This window comes from Gallinula chloropus, assembly GCF_964237585.1.
Source record: "Gallinula chloropus genome assembly, chromosome: 3".
NCBI classification, from domain to species: domain Eukaryota; kingdom Metazoa; phylum Chordata; class Aves; order Gruiformes; family Rallidae; genus Gallinula; species Gallinula chloropus.
Window position 1 is genome coordinate 122086032 of NC_140087.1, and position 17989 is coordinate 122104020.

General features: G+C 59.3%; 1 protein-coding gene across 1 annotated transcript in view; it reads right to left on the bottom strand.

Annotated features, from left to right (window-relative positions):
* Positions 1-12261: 12261 nt before the first annotated feature.
* The window catches only part of ASXL2 (ASXL transcriptional regulator 2), a gene marked incomplete at its 5' end in the record, with an annotated part of 89572 nt that continues 83844 nt past the window's right edge, over positions 12262-17989 (bottom strand). Inside the window, 2 exons of the mRNA XM_084261444.1 lie at positions 12262-14880; positions 16207-16921. Of these exons, the coding sequence (XP_084117570.1) occupies positions 12547-14880; positions 16207-16921 (3049 nt within the window). The 3' untranslated portion in view covers positions 12262-12546. The remainder of the gene's footprint in view (positions 14881-16206; positions 16922-17989) is intronic.

The following is a 17989-nucleotide window of genomic DNA, read 5'->3' on the forward strand; positions in this document are numbered from 1 at the left end:
ACACGATGGTGCCACTTAAAAGTGAGCTGAGAGCTTCAGGACTTCCATCCACTGGGAACTGGGACACTGAGCTGGTTCCCATGGAACCCTGAGCCAGGAAAAGGGGGTGTGCGTGCAAAGACCCAACACGGGTCCCTTCTCCCCTCACCCAGGGGTCCCCGCTGGCACCCGCAGCCACCCCCTGCTCAGCATTCCCATCTACACGGAGCAGTAACGTTGTGCAAGGTTTCCACCCAAGAACAAATGTCACAGTTTTGCGTGGCTGGGTGCTGGTGGAGCAGGGGGGCTGCAGGGGGGGCTGCTGCAAGGAGCAGCCAGCAGCTCTCTGCAGGCCCCACAGAGCAAACACCAGCCGGCTCAAGGCCGGAGTTGTTGCTGACCAAGGCTGAGCCCATCAGTGATGGTCACAGAGCCTCTGGGAAACACAGTGAGGAGAAAAAAATCCACAGGTAGCTGCATTTTGCCCCCAGAGAAGGGAGTGAGAAATCAGAAGCTGTACAGACACCAAGGCCAGGGAAGAAGGAGGGGTGAAGAATGAGGCCCTCCAGGTGCTGGAGAGAGATTCCCCTGCAGCCTGTGGAGAAGACCATGGTGGAATGTGTGTCCCCTCACAGCCCATGGATGAGGACAGGGAGCAGAGACCATCTACGGCCTGTGGAGAGACTGACCCATGACACAGCAGGTTGCCAGGGGACTTATGACCCTGGGGGGGACCAGGCCGGAGCAGTCTGGGCCCGAAGGTCAGCACCCCATGGAAGGAGCCGTGCTGAGGCCTGTGGGGAGGAGATGGTGCCCCAACAGAGAGGACTCATGCTGCAGAAGTTTGAGGAGGACTGTCTGCCAGGGGTGGGACCCCACGGTGCAGCAGGGGAAGGGGGTGTGTGTGGAATGCCACCCCCCCAGCTAAGAAGGAAGACAGATCAGGAGGAACAGACTGAAAACCCCCATTCCCCAGTCTCTGCCCCCCCCCCCCCCCCCCCCCGTGCCACAGTGGGGGGAAGAAGGGAGCCCAATCCTGACTAAAGTGCAGTCTGCTGAGAAGGGAGGGGTGGGGGGAGCTGCTTGGGAAAGCTGGATCCTGGCATGCTGCCCAAATTATCCGTTTCTGCTTCTGAGGCCCTGAGACCAACTGCAGGGCTGCCTTCCCACCTCCCGCTCCCTCTCCCATCCCACCTCCCACTCCCTCTCCCATCCCACCTCCCGGTCTCCCTCCCACACATCCCAGCCGGGTTTCCTGTCTCCAGAGCAGGGATGCAAGCAGCACCAGGAGCATGCACAGCCCTGCAGACCCCCCCAGCACGGTGGGGCTTCAGGCCAGCACACCCCTCCTGACCCTCTGAGGGGCTGGGTGGTGCGTGGGGCAGGCAGGATCATCCCTGGATGGGGGGAGCAGGGAACAGGCCCTGCAAAGGCCTCACTCCCCATCCTGCCCTCCCGCAGCTCTCAGAGGCAGCTTTGCACCTCTGCAAACATCCAGCTGCCCCCAAAGCCCCCCCAGACACCAACTCCTTCCCCACCACCTCCTCTCCTCACCCTCCTGCCTCCTTCATTCCCTCTCAGCTCGACCCTTCCAGCGCACACCAGCCCCACTGAGCTCCTGCAAACGCCCTGGCGGGCAGAGGCCGCTTCCTCCATCCCACACTCAGAGCACAGACAATTCACCTGCTGCCCTAAAGCCCCTTTTCTCCTTCCCTGGTGCCTCTCAAGCGATGGGAAAACACATGAACCACGACACAGAGACTTGACAAGACCCCTGCTCGGTGCCCAACCCCGGCTGCCCCAGCCCCAGAGCTCATCAGCCAGGTCCTACCGTCTCCCTCGGGCGCTCTCAGCTCGCTGGTCTCAACCCAGCCCACCGTCCCTTTTTATGTCCTCCCCCCTGATAACGGGGCTGTGGCAGAAAGGACGATGCAAGCCTTCCTGGAAAGCCAGAATTTTTTTTTTAGCAGTGAAAGTGAAACTTGGCATCAGCTGCCTGTGCCAGAGTTGTGTAAGAAGGTAGCTATGACCGGGGAGAAGGGCAGCAGGGGACAGGCAGGGTTTGGGGCTCGGTGCCCAACCCCGGCTGCCCCAGCCCCAGTGCTCATCAGCCAGGTCCTACTGTCTCTCAGCTCGCTGGTCTCAGCCCAGCCCACCGTCCCTGGACATAAAAGTCCTCGTGCCTGATTACAGGGCTGTGGCAGAAAGGACAATGTAAGCCTTCCTGGAAATGCAGCTGGGTTTTTGGCAGAGAGAGAGAAAGTGAAACTTGGCATCAGCTGCCTGTGCCAGAGCTGAGCCAGACAGCACAGCCCTGTGCACCCCCACCGAGCACCCGAATCCTGTCCCGGAATCAAGGGGAGCTGGGAAAGCAGCAGCCTGTGACTGGGGTGAAGGGCAGCAGGGGACAGGCAGGGTTTGGGGCTCTTGGCTGGAAACCTCCCTAACCTGCTTCTCTTACCCCTGTTTTGGGTGAGCAGGGCCCTCAGACCCCAGTGCCTCCTACCATGGGCAGGGTCACCCCACCCCAGCCCAGGGTGCCCCAAGCCCCATCCAACCCAACCTTGAGCCCTGACAGGGACCCAGGGGCAGCCCCAGCTTCTCTGGGCACCCTGTGCCAGAGCCGCCCCCTCCTCCCCAGGAAGGATTCCTGCCCCCCAGCCCCTCTCCATCCCTGAGGAACACAGCTCCTCGCTGGCCTCCAACTGGACATTGAGCCGTTGACTGCTACTCTCTGAGCGCGACCATCCCACCAATTCCTCACCCTCCGAGTGGTCCATCCCTCACATCCACCTCTCTACAAGCTAGAGACAAGGATGTTGCACAACTCATCACGCTGGGACCATGGGAATGGGCTCTGGCTCTCAGTTTTGCGTAGCTGGGTGCTGGGAGAGAATGGGGGCTGCAGAAAATGGCTGCTGTGAGGAGCTGCTGGAATTCTCTGCAGGCCCCAGAGTGTAAACCTCAGCCAATTCAAGGCCAAAGTTGCTGCTGACCAGGGCCAAGCCAACTGGCAATGGTCACAGCGCCTCTGGGAATCACATATAGGGCAGATTAAGACGCAAGCAGATGCATTTTGCCCCCAGAGAAGGGAGTGAGAAGATGTAACGAGCTGTGCAGACACCAAGGCCGGGGAAGGCAGAGGAGGAGGTGCCCCAGGTGCCAGAGAGAAAGATGCCCCTGCAGCCCCTGGAGACACCCATGGTGGAGCGGGTCCTTGCACTGATTCTTAAGCCTTACAATATGTATTTTCACCCCGTCCAACTACAAAGGGGAGGGATAGACTGTCTTTGGTGGGCTTCTGGCCTCCAGCCAGGACTAAACCACCACAACCACACAGCATCACGCTCCCTATAGAGCTGGGCAGACTGGCAGGGGCTGGTTCAGCTGCCGCTGAGTTACCCCACGCCAGGGTTGAACCGCGCCAATCGCACAACCGCTGCTGAGGGTGAAGCTGAAGCCCCCGAAGGGAGGGAGAGAAACACGGCGGGGGGTGGCTCCCACCAGCAGCTCAGCCCCCACAGCAGCTCGTGCACAAGTGGCCATGGGCCTGCCTGCACCCAGCTTCACCAGAACAGCCCCTCAGGACTGCTTTCCCCAGCCCTGCCAGAGGGGAACTGGGCTCTGGGGGTGCTCGTGCCTTGGAGAGGCTGCTCCAGGGACTTTGGGTGGTGAGGTTTGACCATAGGAGAGGCTGGGAGAGGAGAATCCCACCCCCATGGAAAGGAAGAGGAAAATCTCTCCTCCCAGGCTTGGGGACAGAGCAGGATGTCCCACGAATGCCACTCCTTACCCCAGTGCTGCCCCAGTGTCTAAGGAGCAGTGCAGGAGGTCGGCACCACTACCCAAGCTGCCCGTGCCACCAGCCCAAGGACTGCGCCCCAGCACCCATCGCCTCCACACCCCAATAACCTGACAGCATCCCGTGGGAAAGGTGGATCCTGGGATGATCCCATGGAGCATGGATGGCCCTGGGAGTACCCACAGGGCTGCCTTCCCACCTCCCGCTCCCTCTCCCATCCCACCTCCCACTCCCTCTCCCACACATCCCAGCCGGGTTTCCTGTCTCCAGAGCAGGGATGCAAGCAGCACCAGGAGCATGCACAGCCCTGCAGACCCCCCCAGCACGGTGGGGCTTCAGGCCAGCACACTCCTCCTGACCCTCTGAGGGGCTGGGTGGTGCGTGGGGCAGGCAGGATCATCCCTGGTTGTAGGGAGCAGGGAACAGGCCCTGCAAAGGCCTCACTCCCCATCCTGCCCTCCCACAGCTCTCAGAGGCAGCTTTGCACCTCTGCAGACATCCAGCTGCCCCCAAAGCCCCCCCAGACACCAACTCCTTCCCCACTGGCTCCTCTCCTCACCCTCCTGCCTCCTTCCTTCCCTCTCAGCTCAACCCATCCAGTGCACACCAGCCCCACTGAGCTCCTGCAAACGCCCTGGCGGGCAGAGGCCGCTTCCTCCATCCCACGCTCAGAGCACAGACAATTCACCTGCTGCCCTAAAGCCCCTTTTCTCCTTCCCTGGTGCCTCTCAAGCGATGGGAAAACACATGAACCATGACACAGAGACTTGACAAGACCCCTGCTCGGTGCCCAACCCCGGCTGCCCCAGCCCCAGAGCTCATCAGCCAGGTGCTACTGTCTCTCAGCTCGCTGGTCTCAGCCCAGCCCACCGTCCCTGGACATAAAAGTCCTTGTGCCTGATAAAAGGCTGTGGCAGAAAGGACAATGTAAGCCTTCCTGGAAATGCAGCTGGGTTTTTAGCAGAGAGAGAGAAAGTGAAACTTGGCATCAGCTGCCCATGCCAGAGCTGAGCCAGACAGCACAGCCCTGTGCACCCCCACCGAGCACCCGAATCCTGTCCCGGGCTCAAGGGGTGCTGGGAAAGCAGCAGCCTGTGACTGGGGTGAAGGGCAGCAGGGGACAGGCAGGGTTTGGGGCTCTTGGCTGGAAACCTCCCTAACCTGCTTCTCTTACCCCTGTTCTGAGTGATCAGGGTCCCCAGTGCCCCCCTGCCACTGGGCCCCACCGTGACCACCCCACAGAAGGGAGCTGTGCTGAGGCCAGTGGTGAGGAGATGGTGCCCTGACAGAAAGGATGGGCATTGGAGAAGTTCTGAAGGACTGTCTGCCCTGGGTGGGACCCCACGGTGCAGCAGGGGAAGGGTGTGAGGAATGAATGCCCCACCCCTGGCTAAGAAGGAATCCAACTATTTCCTTTCCTTTCCAGTATTTCCTTTTCTGTTGGAGTATAATTGGCCTCGGATCCTTTGTAGCCCCGACTCCAAAACCCCAGCGGTCGACTCCTGTGCTCTAACCTGCAGCGGGTTTTACACCCTTGTGTGTGACTCCCAGCCTGTACCGAGCAGTCTGTGTGTGGTCAGAGCTGGGACACGTGCTGAGGCGACTGCAGCTCAGTGCAGGGACGTGCAGCACGTCAAAGCAGCACAGGCCAGGCCCAGCCAGGGAGGGGTCTGTCTGTCCAGACCAGAGGGGCCGTTGGGCTGCAGCTCTGCCCTTTGGCAACAGCAGTTTGCCCACCAGCTCCACTCATGTTCCTGTACCAGAGTCCACTGGGCTCCCTGGGATCAACCAGCCAGGGATCTCCTGGAGAGAGTCCAGAGGAGGGACAGAGATGCTGAAGGGGCTGGAGCATCTCCCCTGGGAGGAAAGGCTGAGGGAGCTGGGGCTGTTCAGCCTGCAGAGAAGAGCCTGAGAGGGGATCTGATCACTGGGGATCAAGAGCTGAAGGGTGGGACCCAGGGGGCCATGGGCAGCCTCTGCTCAGTGTCTGTGGGGACAGGACAAGGGGCGATGGGCTCAAGCTGGAGCCCAGGGAGTTCCCCCCAGTGTGGGGAAGAACTTCTTCCCAGTGAGGGTGAGGGAGCCCTGGGACAGGCTGCCCAGGGGGTGTGGAGTCTCCTTCTCTGGAGAGATCCCAGCCCCTGTCCTAGGGACCCTGCTTGGGCAGGGGGTGGGACCTGATGATCTCTCGAGGTTCCTTCCAACCCCTGTGATTCTATGATTCTCCCTCAGGCCAGCGGTACCTTTGGAGGTGGACTGGGACCTGACTGATGCTGGCCTTTGTCCCTGCACTCAAGAGCAGACATCTGTCCATCCGTGTACCCACACACAGCTGCACACTTCCCCCTCCCCACCAGCTGGAGTCTTGCAGTGTGACTGCTGGTGGAGTGGAAGCCCCTCACTGGGCACCACGCTTGGGGGTTTCCCAAGAGATTCCAACAATAATGGTGATGGGATAAACGGTTCTGTCGCCCGTCTCTTCTGAGCTCTGATTTGTACTTCTGAAAACTGCTGCTGGTTCCTCTTTTCAGTTTCCTCCCCTGCAGGTCCCAGTGAGAGAGAATTGCTGTCAAACCTCCAGTTCCTACACCCGCTTCCCTCAATGTTCCTGGTGTAAACAGCACCTGAGACTCATCTCAGCCCAAACCAGCATCTCCAAAGAGGGGATCAGGCCGGCACGCGGTGCCTCCCATGCTGGGGGGCCACTTCCACCTTCCCCACTGCAGAGATTTGCTGCCTCTCCCTCCCACCACGCAGAGCTGGGACCAGCAATGTCAGGGGCTGTGGTTCTCCCGGTCTTCCCGACACCACATCCATGGAGCCAGCGGTACCAGGAGGTGAGGGAACCCCCCCCCACATGTACCTCAGCTCAGCATCACAGGTGCCATGGTCTCTGGATCTGTGGCCCGTTGCTGGCTGCCCCGTGCAGCAGGCAGGCGCTTGCTGCTCCCGATCCCGCTCCTGATGGGAGCTGCCTCCCCTCCCAATAGCTGCACGGGGAGATTCTCACCCAGATTCCTACAGAGGGGGGAAAAAAACCCCACCCCAGTCTGCCTTGATAGCATTTCCTTGAGCTCATCGTCCCCAGGAGCACCCCAAGATGCTCACACTGGAACCAGTGGCAGAGCAAAGCCGAGTGGCCTCTCCTGCTGCTGGGGGTGTGTAGCTGGGGTACCAGTACGTCTCTCTGGCCCTGAAGGCAGCGCTGGCTGTATGAAACATCCACCTCAACGTCTCCTCTTCTCACCATGGATCATTCTGGGTGGTGAAGAGGCAAAATGAACGAGCATTAAAGGGAACACAGACAGGACTGAACCCGCTTCTGTGTGTTCTACCTGGCACTGCCAGGCTCTGCCGAGCCCCGTCTGCTCCCACCAGCCAGCTGCCCGGGACCCCGGGGGTGCAGCCCTCACCACCTCACTCCCCTTCTCCTCCTGCTGCTTTGGCTTCTTGAAAACATCATCACAGGCTCCAATCCAACCAGCTCAAATACTTTTTAATACATTGAAAATGTAAAATAAAGAATATACGAAGTACATACAGTTTATATATATACATATTCCAAATACTTAAAATTCTTATGTAAAATATGATTTTTTTTTCTATATTATTTGTGTAAAAATACATTTGAAAATGGTGTCAGCTCGATTTTTTTATGTACATACCCTCCATTCCAACTTCAGTCCCTTTTAGAAAGGCAAAAGACAGACAAAGGTTCCGTATCTTCCCCACTGGGTTCTCCAGGGCTGGCGCCGAACCAAGAAAAGCACGTGGTAAACAGTACTGGATTCCTTAAGAATTCCCGTTTTTATTGCATTAATGGAACAAAAGAAAAAACCCCAAACCAACTGAATCTCTTCAGTTCTCCTGCTGGTGACACTAGTCCTGGCCTCGCCGAGACGCCGTGCGCCCCCAGCCCCTGCGCCGCTCGTTCACACATCAGCCTTTGCCCAGTTTTTATTCTCTTTACAGGTACTAAAATATATATTACTTAAAATATATTACTGTAAGCTCTTAAAATCGATCTTCAGTCATATCAAATGTATAGCATTAAAAATAAAACAACCTTGGTAACAAAGAAGATTCCAGACATCCTCCCCACCCTGGGGTGCTCCTGGGGGGGGGAGGGGGAACAGGGGCTGCCTTGGGGCTGCTCCGTGCAGCCAGGGCTGCAGCAGCACTGCCCTGGGAACAGGCTTTCCCCCAGCACAGGAATGAATCCCCGCTGATGGTGGGAGGTGATGGGCTGTGCTCGTGCCACCCCGTCCCTCCTGCCACCTCCGCAGCCACAGACCTGGGATGCTGGGAGTCCAAAGCGGTGCTGGCCCGATCCGCCCTGGCTGGGGGGAGCTGAGCATCCCCCCCCTCTGCCAAGGCTCCAAGCAGAGAGCTCCAGGGCCCGAGCTGGGCAGCTGAGCCCAGGCAGAGCTCCCAGGGAAGGCAGGGGCTTGGCAGGGGCTGGGCTCCAGGGAAGGAAGCCCCAGCCCGTTGGTTGTCTCCAGGCTGTGGCCCTTCCCAGTGGCACCAGCTCAGCAGTGGGGCTCTGCCTCCAGCCCACCCAATTCGGGGGTGGTGGCACCCAGAGGGTGGGAGGACGCCCGGGCAGGGCTGGTGCTCACCCTCCACCCTCCTGTGGTTTCAACAGCCTGAAAGCTGAAGCTGGATCCCCACTCCCAGCCCTCCACTGCCTGCAGCCAGGTGGGAACCAGCCCTGGGAGTGGTTTTGCTGCCTGGGCAGCGGCGTGAATGACCCCCAGAGCATCCTGAGGGAAGCTCCATCTGCCCAGGACGTGCCAGGAATTTGCTCAGCTCCCTCTGACTGCCATGAACACAGACACAACTCCACCAACCGCTGGAACCCGTGAGCACCTTGGTCTGTTCCTTTCCATTTAAGATGGGACACGAAAATCCCACCCTCACCAGTAAGATGGGACACGAAAATCCCACCCTCACCAGTAAGATGGGACACGAAAACCCCACCCTCACCAGTAAGATGGGACATGAAAATCCCACCCTCACCAGAAAGATGGGACATGAAAATCCCACCCTCACCTTCCTTCCCGGTGCTGACGAGCTGCCTCCAGCCCGGCCTCAGCCAGAGCGCTGCGTGTGCCGGTCCGTGTGCTGGAACACTACGCTCAGTCCCTCAGCCCCTGCGTCCTTCCCAGGCTGCAGGGCTCAGCCATGGCCCAAAGGGGAGCTCTGACCCCGAGTGGCTTTCCTTCCCCAGGCTGCTTTCACTGCCACAACATGTGGCTTTGGAAACGTTTCATCTCAGGGGGGGGTTTACACCAGCACTTACTACAGCACTACTAACTTAGTGCCCAGGAGCCAAAGCCTCATGCTTACACCACCCCACCCCTTATCTCCCTAAATCCCATGGGAAAGCAGGCTACTGTCCTGAGCGCAGGGCAGATGATGGGATGAGTGGGTGCTGATCCCCAGGCTGTGGGATCGCCCCCTCCCACAACAGGCACTGGGAAGGGTTATGTCAGCCTGTGGGTACAGGGACAGCCCCCCCTGAGCCCCGCTGCCTTCCCACCTTCCCCACTACTTAATGCCCTCTCACAAACCCGTGGAGACTGTTCCACCAGGCTGCACCTGGTCGCTCCTCCCACGTTCCATCAGAGACGTGCAGCCAAAAGGATTTATTTCCATGAAAAGAAACAGAAGAAAAGTAGCCCAAGAAAAGTGCTGCTCCAGGAAAAGGGTTACCTAAGGCACTGAACAGAGTTGTAAACTTCCAAGTCATCACACGAGGTGCCTACACCTTCCAACACGAGCCTGGAGCCACCAAGACCGTGGAGGTTACTGTGCTCCCCACCTCGGGGCGGCACGAGAGGCGGCTGCGGCGCAGGACCCCGAGCCCCCCACACTGCAGAGGAACCACGGGAGCTTTAACGGGAGGAACAAGCTGGGGCTGAGGGTGGGTCGGGGTTCCTTTCAGGAAGCGCCAGGGGAGACACAGAGCAGCCTTCCCAAGCAGGAGCTGCAGCAGCTCAAAGGCTCCAAGCACGAGAAACAAGGTGGCAGATCCCAGCCTGCAGCTCCCTGCCAGCTCCTCCTGCCCCCTCAGCCTGGAGAAGTGACCCCCCCCCACCAACCTCAAGGTGCAAACAGAACCGATCCGATTATGCCAGCAAAATGACTTTTTCAGCTTAGCCTGTAACTAGACGGGCTTTAGACTGGATCATACTGGGAGATCTGTCCTAGGAATGAATGTGCCTGACTGGGGATCAGGCTGCATCACGTCTAGACAGGGCTGAGCTGTTAGAGGGACAGCCAGACCCTGCTCTCAGTACTGGACGCCCCAGGACATGCAGCTTCAAACCTCTTTACACCGTGCCCTGGGGTTTAAAAACACAGCACACACTGGAAGCAGGCAGCAACAGGCTGCTCTGCACCGACGTACAGCCCGACCCAGGGAACGGGGTTATCCCCGACACAGCAAAACCAGGAGTCAATTTTGGGGGGGGTTGGAGGGATTTCGTCAGATTTCAGGTTTAGACTGGAAAACCAGACTTGATTTCCACCACTCAACTGCTCATCTTCCCCACGGAGCAGTGATCCATCATCAGAAAGTGGGGTGACTGCTTTGGATGAGCGGAACAGGGACCAAGCTGCAGCCCGTGCTGCCTCACGGCGCCGATCCTGCGCCGGCGGATGCCGCGCTCTGGGTGAGCCTGCAGCTCGCTCTTCTTCACTGTTACCAAGCACATCCCCACCCGCTCCCAGGAAACCACACAGCTTCCCAGGCAAGGCGCTCTGGACATCACCAGGAGCTGGGCAGGCCCCAGGCAGGGCAGTGGGGCAAGGGGGAGAGGAGCAGCTGAGGACCCCCGCTCTCAAGACAGCTATCCCCCCTCCTCCCTTACTATTGCTTCGTCTTAAAAAGGCCTTTGGAATAAAAGTGAATTCAGTGCTTTTCCACCAAAAAGGTTGGGAGACCCGTCACCTGAGGGGGGAGTGGGGCAGCCCCCCAGCACGGCAAGCGGGCTGGACGTGACCAGTGAACCCGACGGTCGTCGTTTCGCAGGAGAAGCAACGTGCAGACCCGCGATGCGACGCGGATGCGACACATCGGAGCGCAGACGGGCTGGCACTCTGCTCCATCAGCCAGCCTGCCCTCCATCAGCCAGCCCCCCATCAGCCAGTGCTCCACTAGCCAGCCTGCCCTCCAACAGCCAGCCTGCCCTCCATCAGCCAGTGCTCCACCAGCCAGCCTGCCCTCCAACAGCCAGCCAGCCCTCCATCAGCCAGCCAGCGCTCCATCAGCCAGCCAGCCCTCCAACAGCCAGCCTGCCCTCCATCAGTCTGCCTGCCTTCCGCCAGCCAGCCTGCCCTCCAACAGCCAGCCTGCCCTCCATCAGCCAGCCCTCCAACAGCCCGCCTGCCCTCCATCAGCCAGCCAGCCCTCCAACAGCCAGCCTGCCCTCCAACAGCCAACCCTCCAACAGCCAGCCTGCCCTCCAACAGCCAGCCCTCCAACAGCCAGCCTGCCCCCCAACAGCCAGCCTGCCCTCCAACAGCCCACCTGCCCTCCAACAGCCAACCCTCCAACAGCCAGCCTGCCCTCCAACAGCCAGCCTGCCCTCCATCAGCCAGCCTGCCCTCCAACAGCCAGCCTGCCCACAGCTCGTCCTGCGGAGACCAGAACAGAAGAGAACAGCCCGGTCCGTGGCAGCTTTCGTTTCAGGCAATCAGAGTGAGTGAGTGTGTGAGCGCTGACAGTGAGCATGAGCAGCACTCGCTGTGTCCTGCTGCGTGGGGCAGCCCCTTCCCCGGCCCCAACGCAAGCCCGGAGCTCACCGAGCACTTCCCAGCTCACTCCTCACACTGCAGATTCCTTCTGAGTCCCAACAGCCTGGGGATGCAACACAGCCCCACAGACCCGTGATCTCTGCTATACCCAACAGCCTGGGGATGCAACACAGCCCCACAGACCCGTGATCTCTGCTATAAATAGTTCCCGGGGTCGTCGCGGTTACTGAGCTGGTTGAGGGATTTACACCCTTGAATCCTATGGTTAGTACAGTTGCCTTTTTCAGTTATCCACCAGCAGCCAACCAAGCCTCTCCCTTCCTTGGAACAAGGTCACCTGCCACTGTCTCCTCCAAGAGGAGGGGATATGCCACTGAGAACCACCAGCTGATATTGCACAACCCAGATGCCTTCTGGAAACAGCCCGGCCACCAGCGAAAGGCAACGAAAGGCCGGCACAGCGTTGGTGCCTCCCTGTTCCAAGGAATTTGAGCCAAGTGCAGAGCAACCAAGCGAGCCCACGGCTCCCACTCCGGTGCCCTGTGAGCAGCCAGCACACACGTTTAGTTCCTTGATTATCCAGGTCTTCCCTTTGGCCAGAGAAGACCAGCAGCTGGCTGTGGATTTGCCGGGGGTTCGTTTCCCCCAGCTCCAGAGCAGAGCTCAGCACACGTGCTGGATAGCAGGCTGGGGTTAATGAAACTGCAGTACAAGTCAAACACTATTCTCCTAAAAGATTGAAAAAATAGTTTTAAACAAAATAATGTGACGTATTTACATAATTCCTTAAGTGCAAACTCTTGTCACAATTCAGGGAGCTGAGCTCAGTTCAGACTCGCTGTACAAGAAGGTGCTCTTTCTCTAATGAAAGAAGAACGCTACTCTGTATTCCTGATTGGGTAACGTGTCTCTTGTGCAAGGCAGGAAGCTTCCTGCTTCTTCCCACGGTACTTCCGAAGGCAATCCCAAAGCCAGGCCAGCCTCTTCCCCGCCTCCCGCCCCGGTTACCGCACCACCAGGCAGGAGACACAGAGCTTAGAGGGGCCAATGCAGTCGTCATGGCAGAAGGCGCCGCAGCCCTTGCACATGATCATGGCTTTCAACCTGCAGTAGCACTTGGAAGGGGGATCCTCCATGCCGCCGTCCTCGGCGAAGGCCTGGACGGGGATGGTCTGCGCGTGGCCGCCCGAGCCCAGGGCTTGGCTGGTGGGAATGGTGGTCACAGTCACGGAGAAGGACATGACGTTCCCCATGCTGCTGGAGAGCTGGTTGCATTCCGACAGCCCGGTCATCAGGGAGCCCTGGTGCACGTCCGGGGAGGTGGAGACGTTTATGGTGCCGCTGTAACTGGGGCCGATGAGCTGCTTTGGAGGGTGGGAAGGGGGGAGCAGCGGGGGCTGCTGCGGTGTGGAGTCCGAGGCCGGCGCAGAAGCGCTGAGGAGCTCAGGAGTGCTGAGCACTTTCCCCCTCATGGCGTGTGCCATTTGCTCTTGAGCAGCTTGGATAAAATCCCGGGCTAGCGTCGTCCCATCGAACGCCTGGAGGGTCTCCTTGGGGGCTGCTGGGTGCTGGGACGTGGCTGCTTCGGTCTTCGCACCCTTCTTAGCAAGGGTGCTGTAATCCAGAGAAGTTACGCTGTGTGGCACCTGCTCTTTCTCACACAGAGCAGGAGCCAGGGCAGGCTGGGGCTCCTCTTTCACACCGCTGTGTTCACGTTCATCACCAGTGCTCTCATCATCTGCGTCTCCTTCGTCGCTGCTGCTGCCGTGGCCAGCTATCTCCTCACACTCCCCAAATTCTGGTTTCAGAGCATCAGCAGGACTGTTTGGACACAAGCGGCTTTCAGGGTTGAAGGAGAAGCCTCTCCTCAGGCTCTCTGAGCCACGGCCGTAGGTGGAAATGTTGAGCAGGTAATGGCCAGACATCGCAGGCTTGGATGTCCTTCTGCCCATGAAACCCAGCGTAAATCTCTGGCTGGTGGAGCCGGTTTCTAACTGGAAACCTGAGTGAGTGAGGTTCAGCTGTGAAGGCTGATGGACGGTCAACAAATTCTGCCTCTGGACCTTCTTGATGAGAGTCTGGAGGATCTGCTCCTGTGTTGTTTTGCTGAGCGCCTCGTGGCACTGGTCAAGACTGGGCTCCTTTCCCGAGGGGAGAGGAAAGGTCCTTGGAATGTGAGACAGAGACCTGTTCTGGCAAAAGATCTTCCCAAGGTGGTGTGAGGACAAACTCGATTGTCCCTCACCGCCCTCGGCTCCGGGGCCGTTCCCTGCTACGCCTGGAGCCCTGGGTGCTGCTGCCACTGCCCCTTTCTCTTCAGGAGAAGCTATGGGGACGGTTTTCATCTCTGCTTTGGTGAGAGGCTTCGGCAGGATCTGCTCCAGAGGGACGTTCTTGCCTTGGAGAAGTTGGGTGACCAAAGGGTTGTTAGCAGGAATGCTGGAGCTGGGCTTTGGGAGGGTCCCGCTCGAGCTTGAACTCGCGTGGGGTTTAAGGCCGGGTGCTGCTGAGGAGCTGTTAGAGGAGGGGACAGACGGAGCAGATGTGACCACACCTCCAGCCTGGGCTCCCGAGCTCGTGGATGTCAGTGAGGACATCAGAGGTTTGCTCTGAGGAACATCTGAGCTGGTCCCTCCTAAGGCCGGGGGTGCTGCCGTGGTCCGGCTCGTGGTGGTATCCGCGCCACAGCCCGCTCCATCCCTGGCAGCTGACACCCCACAGGCCTGGCTCGGAGCTGCCGGGCCGGGAGACGCTCCCTCTCGGCTGCCAGCCCGGGGGGAGCCCGACACGGCGAGCCTGGGGGGGCTGTGGTTCAGCAGGGTGACCTTCCCTACTGCCGGTACCGCTGGTGGGGAGGAGCCGGCGGCTGGAGCCGCGGGGCTTTGCTGTAGTTGTGCTCCAGGAGGACTGCGAGGGGGTGGCTGCTCCGTGGGCCGGGTCTCCACGTGGGTATGGGGAAGAAACCTTCTCGAACCTCCCCCGCTTCCAGTTCCTGCCAGTTCCAGTGCGTTTCCTCCAGGTCCAGTTTCCTTGGTTCCGCTCGGGGCTGCGTTACTCTTCTCTCCTCCTCCTCCGCCTCCTCCGCCTCCTCCTCCTCCTCCTCCTCCACCACCGCCCGGTCCGGGCCCTGGCACGGCCCCCCCCGCCGAGGCGGCGGCAGCGGCGGCGGCGGCAGCGGCGGCTGCCCGCTGAGCCTTGGCCTGCTGGGCCCTGGCCTTGATGTCTGCCAGGGTTCTGGCCCCGGTTCTTCCCGGACTGGGGAGCGAGATGGGGAATCGTGCCCTGGGAGAGACCTGGCCCGCAGGAAATGGCATCGGGGAGATTCTGGAAACTGGGATCTGAAAGAGAGGAGGAGAAGAGCACAGCTGAGAGCCGGGCGGCGTGCAGCCCGCGCCGGGAAGGACTGCAGTGGCTGAGAGGAAGAGGTTCTGTGCTGGAGAAACCCCGTCTCTCTCACTTGAGACAGGCAATCAAAGCCGTGGGTGATCTCACAGAACCACAAGGTTAGAAAACACCATGGAGTCCACCCGTCCCTGTCCTGTGCTGCCCCAGATCTCTCAGCACCTCATCTCCCCCCTGTTAAACACCCCCAGGGCTGGGGACTCAGCCCCCTCCCTGGGCAGCCTGTGCCACAGCCCCACAACTCTGCCAGGGAAGAACTTTGCCCTCCCAGCTGAGCTGACCCTGCCCTGGGGCAGCTTGAGCCCATTGCCCCTTGGCCCAGCTCCTGGCCCCTGGCTGCAGAGACCATCGCCCACCTCTCTGCACCCTCCTGGCAGGGCAGGGGAGGTGGGGAGAAGGGCTCCCCTCAGCCTCCTCTTCTCCAGGCTCAACACCCCCAGCTCCCTCAGCTGCTCCTCAGAGGATTTGCCCTCCAGCCCCTTCCCCAGCCTGGTTGCCCTTCTCTGCACTCGCTCCAGGACCTCCCTGTCCTTCTGATGCTGAGGAGCCCAGAACTGGACCCAGCACTCCAGGTGCTGAGAACAACCTCGCTGGAGGAAGAACACACGTCACCTGTACACGTGCCACCTTGCACTCATTTTCTGAGCACTGAGTGGTTATCACTTCCCATGGGGCATTTCAGGCAGCTGAGCAGTGGGCATGTGGTCCCATGACCTGGACCACACGAGAACCACATCGTGCAGGCCAAGGTCTGGAACATTCCTGCCCTGTCCCAATGGTGACTGGTTGCCTGTCCTATGTAGGTGCTTGCTGAGGCCAGCAGCTAATGGCTTTTGGGCTGGAGATGGTCCCTGAAAGGCTTTTTATGCTGGAGATGGTCCCTGAAAGGCTTTTTGGGCTGCAGATGGTCCTTGAAAGGCTTTTTGGGTTGCAGATGGTCCCTGAAAAGCTTTCCCTGCTACCTACTCAAACACTACACTGCACCCAGCTGGCAGACACCAGAACTGCATTATTTCTGGATGGTCTTTTCTCAGCACAGGGAAATATCCTCCAGGCAACTGCTGAGATGTGAGGCTGCTCTGCCAGCCAGCACAGGCCCTGCAGCAAAGGGCTGAGCCCTCACATTTCTGGATGAACTATCTCCACCACCACAACAGACAGGTAATGTAATTCACAGAGATAACTGGAGCAGCCCTGACAGAGGGTTTCTGGGCGAGCCACCCGCTGAACTGACCCAGGGTAGGGTGCCCCCTGCTCCTCACCTTGAGTGGGGGGACCCGTGGCACCGGGGTCCCTGGGGCAGGAAAGGACTGGGGCTGGGAGCGAAACGCCTGGTGCTGCTGGCAGCTCTCCACGAGGCGTGGCTTCTTCTCAGGAGTGGGCAGAGCTTCTTCACGACTCTCTGATTTCCTCTTAGGGGCTTCAACGCTGACTTCCATCTCTTCATTCACAGGGGACGACTTCTCTGCTGTCTCTGGAGCCATCACTGGGCTTTTCACCTTCACTGCCACCTCACCCGCTTCGGGGCTCTTTGGTTTACTCGGGGCCAAAACTGAGGTACCAGCAGCCTCTTTCCCTCGTGCTTCCTTTGATGCTGTGTGCCTTCTCTCCTCTTCTGGCTTCTGGCTCGTGGTGGTTTGTGGTTTCTCTGCAAGGGCTTCTCCTTGGACCCTCTCTTTTGGAGGGAGAGAGGGCTCCCCAGGTTTCCCTGCGCGCCCATCCGGGGCAGCCGAGGCCTCTGGAGGTTTGGCTGGTTTGGGCTGCACGTCCTCTCTTCTCTCCTCTCCCTTCTTCGTGGCTGGTGCTTCCTGGGCTGCTTGTGCTTTAGACTCCAAAGGAGAGGTAACCTCCTCTTTGAGGGGTGCCACTGCACCCTGTGTGCACTGTGGCTGTTCGGCTGCTGGGCGTGCAGCCTCGGGCTCGGCGGGGCTGGTGTTTGCTGTCAGCCTCTTGGACTCTTCAGGACTCAGCCCAGAACTGCCAAGGAAACACAATTTGTATTCAGTGAAACACTCTCAAAAAGCACCACATGCCGATGCAAACTGAGGGGATTCTCTGTGTGTCACACCCTGACTCGTGGTGTCATGTGCCTGGAGACCCTCCTGTGCTCCTCAAACCTCCACATGGACAGAACTGAGCAGCCCAGTGTAGAACCAGTGAGTGAAGTACATGAACAGGGGCTGGATCCAGTTCTCCATCCCCAAACCAGTTCTGCAGGCTGCAAATTGAATTACCTTGGCCAACAGTAACCACTCCCTTCTCCTGCAGCGTGTGGCTCAGAGGGTGGCATCTGTGGGAGGGACACTGGGAAGGGTCCCACTGTTCTCTCCAGAGGAAACAGCCAGTGCCAGAGCCACTGACAGACCCTGTGCTTGGACCCCCCGATGCTGCCTCTCTCCATCACCACAAACTGGGAGCGTTTCCCTGCGTCACCCATCGAACTCCCTTCGTGAAAGAAATGAATGAGCAGGAATCCCACCCCAGAGGGACACTGGGTTTAGGATTTCCTTCATCCATCCCTCCTGACAAGCACCAAACTTGGGGGCTTTGCCCAAGCATGAACCCTTGAAGGATGATGAAGCCAGCCCGGTGAATCCATGGGCTTGACTTCTACCAGACCAGTTCGTAGGGGCTGGAGAGAACAGAAGTCCTGCTGCTGCTCATGTCACCCCCACACTGTCCTGCTGTCGCCCCTAAAGCTTCACAAATACAGCTGTCACCTGTTATCTGCCAGCACAGAGCTCCATGTGTGATTGCACCCTGGTTTTCCATGGGATGCAATGGGAGAACTGGGACCTCAGCTGAGTGCAGCTCTTTGCTGATGCCTCCAGTCACTGGCATCCCAACCCGGTGTATCCCTGTCCTGCAGCTCGCCCACTGAGCCCCCAACATCGGGGCACAGGATGACAAAACGGGGCTTGCAGCAACCCAGCTGCTCTGGAGGGTTAAAGGGGAGTGGGAGGGAGACTGCTGCAGGCTGTCAAGAGGCAGGGAAAGGAATTCCACATGAGTTATGTTTGCAGTCTCGCAGCACAGGTATCTGCA